At 39.5% G+C, this 5,392-nt stretch overlaps 1 protein-coding gene across 1 annotated transcript; it reads right to left on the bottom strand.

Annotated features, from left to right (window-relative positions):
• Positions 1 to 302: 302 nt before the first annotated feature.
• Positions 303 to 1,259, bottom strand: LOC308565021 (olfactory receptor 51H1-like; the record flags this gene model as incomplete). The annotated part of the gene is made up of 1 exon (XM_081153783.1): positions 303 to 1,259. The coding sequence occupies one exon, from the start codon at positions 1,257 to 1,259 to the stop codon at positions 303 to 305; it is 957 nt and encodes a 318-aa protein (XP_081009909.1).
• Positions 1,260 to 5,392: the final 4,133 nt, after the last annotated feature.

Here is a 5,392-nt window from a genome sequence, read left to right as displayed (position 1 = left end):
TTCTGTTCAAAAAAGTTATTACAAAATGGAATTAATAAGATTCTGTCTTCAGCTGTTGTATGCCAACTTATACCTGCAGGGCTACAGAACAGAACATTGAACAGTTTCTCTAGATGCCACTCTTCCTAAACTGGGCAAGACAGCTCAGCACAGGAATAGGAAAGTATGCTCTTAGAGCAGGGAAATCTCCTTTTGCCCAATTCAAATAACACAGAAATGTGAAAAATATATAAACCTTTATTTGTCATCGTCATAATTGAGCTGTTACAGAATAAACTCTTCCTCTCTCAAAGCGGCTGACCTTAGCGCTCTGGAGTAATCTTGGTTTGAACAAATATCTGAATGATCTTCCTTCGTATCTCCTTGGTCCTCACAGTATAGACTATGGGGTTAAGCACAGGGGGTACAAGAAGGTAGGCATTAGCCATGAGGGCATGAGTCAGTGGTGAAAGGTGCTTTCCAAAACGATGAATGACAGACACCCCGATGAGTGGCACATAGAAGATGAGTACGGCACAGATGTGTGAAACACAGGTGTTGAGTGCCTTCAGCCGGCCCTCCCCTGAGGCAATGGCCATTACTGTTCGGAGTATGAACACATAGGAGAGAAGAATGGACAGGGAGTCAGAGCCCTTGGTGAAAATGACAGCAATGAGGCCATAGAGACTGTTGACACGGGTGCTGGCACAGGCAAGGCGCATGACATCTTGGTGGAGGCAGAAGGAGTGGGACAGGATGTTGGAGCGGTAGAAGGGGAGTCTCTTGATGAGAAAAGGCACAGGGAAGACCACACAGACTGCCCTTGTCAAGATGACCGCCCCTGCTCTGCGGATCACTCCACTGGTTAGGACGGTGCTGTACCTGAGGGGGTTCCAGATTGCCATGACCCTATCAAAGGCCATGGCCACCAGCACGCCAGACTCAATGGCTGAGAAGGCGTGGATGAAGTACATCTGAACAAGGCAGGCATCAAAGGCAATTAACTTGTAGTTAAACCAGAATATGCCTAGCACAGAGGGCAAGGTACAAAGGGCAAGTCCCATGTCTGCTAATGCCAGCATACACAGAAAGTAGTACATGGGGATATGCAGGGACGATTCAGACTTGATGGTAGAGATGATGACACCATTGCCAAAGAGGGCAATGACATATATAGCACCCAGTGGCAAGGCCATCCAGTAGTACTTTTGTTCAAGCCCTGGAATTCCAGTTAAGACAAAGTAAAGGTGTTGGAAGTGGGAGTAGTTATTATTTGCCATGAAGCCAATGTGAGATAGGCATGAGAAGGGAGCTTGATCTTGATGGATGGCTTCCTGAAAATACAGCCACAGGGATTAACAAGATATTAGAATCTGACTTCCCTAGGAGTAGAACCATTTTATTTTCACATGGGTTGGGGAGAGTTTAAGAGAAAACTAAATCCTTAAAATTACTACTCCAAAGTATATCCTGTTGAGAAAGCTGAGGACACAATAGCTAAGGCAAAATCAATACAAAATATGAATTATTTGTTCCTCTAAAGGATGTCATTCCACTCATCACACTCCATATGCCCAGAACTCTCCTGAAGGAAATGAATCTTGTATGTAGGTCGGGGATGGAAATGCTCAGTGCACTTGTCCATGCTTCCATTTGAGCGTAACCCCCCTTCATTTACCCTGAGCCTAGATGTGGCCTCAAAACTATTCTCATGCCAGGAACCTCAGAAAGCCACTCCTAACTATAGGAAATAAAATGTACTGATCTTTAATCTAGTGAAACCTTAGTAGAAGGGAGAGCAAATTATACTTACAAAAGCAGTATCAGCAATTCTCTTTTTAAAGTAACTTCATTTTTTTCAAAGTGAGACCCCAAGAGCTTACTTATTTTATTTTATTATTTTTTTTTAGGATCAGGATCATCTGGCAATCCTATTGCTAAAGCACTGTGATCATTCAGAATGGCATGTTACACTCTGATTGAGAGTCAGCACAGAGACCTTAGTAGAGATCTGGAAGACATGCTCATGTTGCCAGAATCAGTAACTATATTTATTCCAAAAGGCCCCCTGAAGGGGGCATTCACCTTTAGACATGAATGCCATTCATAGATGGAATAGACTCTCTTCGAGAAGCTCTCAACCTTCACTCACCAGTAGCCTTCAGCAATTGATTGGAATCAAGTTGACTTAGAGGCAATGCAGTGTTAGGAACATGGACTGTAGATCCACACACCTTGTAATCAGATCCCAGTTCCCCCTGCTCCTCAGTATATAGCCCTACACATGCAATACATGAACAATATTAATACCCTACAGGGATCATGTGAGGACTGAAAATGCAAAAACCTCAGAAAACAAAATATGTGTTTTTTATTATGATTACTTGGAATGAAAAGTTTTCTTCAAATGTTCTCAGTGTTAATATTGGGGCTTTTTGTTTCTTTTTTATTTTTTGTTTTGTTTGTTTGTCTGTTTGGAATTTTTTGGCCAAAATTCTTTGCAGTTAGTAGAAGTGAAAATTGATAGATTCTCTTCTATTAACAAGAATAGCATTTAACTTTGTGGTTCTTGTAACTTTTTAATAATCTACCTTCTGCCTTGCAAATATTGAATGTCTCAGCCCCAGGCTGTGTATACACTTCTAGATGCCCCCTGTTCAGGCTGCATCAAAAAACATGTGATAACTGGTTGTAGTTGTTGTTGTTGTCTCAATAAATTTATTTTTTTGGTTCTAATAATTTTTTCCAACACCATTTATCCCGTCTATGCCCTTTTCCACCTCCACCCATTCCCTCCTCCACCCCCCCCGCCACTGCACTAAAAAACATGTTATAATTGTCATTGAAATCAATCCTCTTTGAAAGATTTCTGATTCAGAATTTTATTTAATCTTAGCATATTTTCCCTTTTTTAAAAATAAAATATGCATTTTTTTCCATTGCTCTTATGAAAGACTGCAAGCTGTTAATACAAATATCTGGAGTATTAGATTGCCACATACATTTTCTGTTCTTCCACTAAGCAGTTGTTTTAGTTTTTGTGTATTTTGGTGGTTTGTGAGGAAAAAAAATTTAAATTTTTCAAATAATTATAGGAAAGACCAGAAATGAGAGAAAAGTTTAAGTAAACAAATGACAGAAGTAAGGAGAAAACAGGATGAAGAGAGGGAAGGCGAGAAAAGGGCTAATAAGAGAAAAAAAGAAATCCAACAAAAAGCAGAAGTAAACGTTGATCCATTTCACATTTTACTAATAAAGAAATTGAAGCCTACGTAAAAAAATAACTTTCCCAGAGTTAACACCTCATTAGTATCAAAACGATGAGAAGGTGGGGAGGGACATATGTGAGACAGCCTTGCTGAGAAAAATTGCAACTAAGTGCAATAAGGCTTGAGGGGTTCAGTTAGAGAAGACCAAGTCAAAACTGCATCCTTTGGCAAGCTTCTTACTCCTTGATATGGGCCTTTAGATTTTTTTTTTCTTTATTTATATTGCTCAGGATCTACAAAACAGGCAGAGTTCAAGTCTGTCCCCTGAAGATCAGGCTCTCAGATCCCAAGTTCTTCCTTTGAAAGTTTCATCTAACCCTGACCCTCTGCTGTCCATACTGCCACATTTATGGAAAAAAAATAGACTATGTAAGTGTTTTTTATCTGTTCCCTAGGCTACCACAAGTCACATGACCTCATTATAGATCCTAGATTGAAGGAGCAGATAAACCATAAAATAAAATTACAGAATTTCCTGATTGTGTGAACCGCCCCAAAGAAATAAAGAGTTCCATTTGCTGTAAGTACCAGGGAATCTTGCAGGTTTTCAGCCATTCTAGGGCATTTGTGGAAAATAGAACAAGGGGCTGGTATTAAAAGAAGTTTAGTGATCAGTGATTCTTTATACCAGGGTATATGACAGACAGGGAGGACCTGAGGAAACAGGAAGAAAACCCCTCCTGATCTAGAGATTAATTGTAACCACTTCTCACCTGATGGTAGAGGCAGTTTAGCTTCTCAAGGGGAAATTCTCAAACTCCAATCATTCTACCTGAAAGGAATTTTAAAAGTCCAATGTCTAAGCAATATAGAAACACTCACATAGTATTCTATAGGTGACACCTAACCTTCTGCCTGCGTTAGTTAGTTCAAGTGCCCTACTTTCTAAGGCAATGAATTCACTAGAGAAAATCAGATGTCTAGCAACCTCTTTGAAAATGATGACCTATTCATCATGAGGTTAAAGAAGCTGTCTCCACATCTTTCCCTTAAAGCAGGAGTGAATAACCAAGAAGGCAAGAACACAAGAACACAGAGTGCTTGGGCTGGAGAACGAAGGAGAAAGGAGAGATAAAGGAACACAGAAAGAAATGGTTGAGGGACAATTTCAATGATGATATCTTACAATATTCTTTTGGTAGACCAACTTTATCCTCTGATTTTTTCCTAAAACTTACCTGGTTGCTAAGAGTGTCCCCAGCTGGGAGAGGACTCTTAAACAATCTGAGGCTTTCTTGGCAAAACCATTGTCACCACCCACATGAGAAATTTTATTTCCTGAGCCGCTCCAAAACCCCTCCCAAAACCATACCATGGAGAGTTTCACAGATCTATGAACAAGGTTATTCCCTGAGGCTCCAAGATTGAGGAGGAGTCTCTCCAGGGCTGTAAAATCACCTCTTGATTCTCATGTCTAGGATATGAGATAGTGGTGAGGCTGCTATAGAAAAAGGGGTGTGTGTGTGTGTGTGTGTGTGTGTGTGTGGTGTTTGGGAGGTTGGGGAGTTCCAGAGGCTGATTAGTGCTCAATCACTGTCTCTCAGGGCCATCTTGGCCACCTCATTTTTTCCATTCCCTGAAATAAATAATAGTTGCCTTTATTGGTCTCAAAACACAGTAAAATTAATGAACAAAAATATCCCAAGGAAATGTGACTCCATGGTTTCCCATTCCATTTTCCCATGAATTCTAAAGTTAAAATGCCTCCTTAATGAATAAATTTTCCATGATGTCTCACTGCATTTTTAGTTTTTATTATTAACCTAATAACTCTTATCATGCTTTGTACAAAAAAAAAAGTAAGAGGCATTTCAGGGAGTCATTAATTGATGCCCCAATCAATCAAGAAATAATTAATATTCCACAATATCCAGTTATCACTTTCTGATAATACTACTGTCCCTACTGCCTTCTGAATAATAAACATATCAACAGCAGCACTAAGGATAACAATAATAATCTAATATTAATTCTGAGTTTTATCAGTTCTATAATTTATCACATTTGGTTTATACTCTCATCATCATAATCCTCATAAATTCTCATTACTTTAATACTTCTCTGGAGTGCATAAGCTAAATATTACTCTCACTAACACTGGGCTGAGATTCTTGAGGTAATTTTAAGAACTTGATTGTAGAAAT

Source organism: Miniopterus schreibersii (assembly GCF_964146895.1).
Source record: "Miniopterus schreibersii genome assembly, chromosome: 12".
NCBI classification, from domain to species: domain Eukaryota; kingdom Metazoa; phylum Chordata; class Mammalia; order Chiroptera; family Miniopteridae; genus Miniopterus; species Miniopterus schreibersii.
This window is presented reverse-complemented; position numbering and strand designations above follow the sequence as displayed.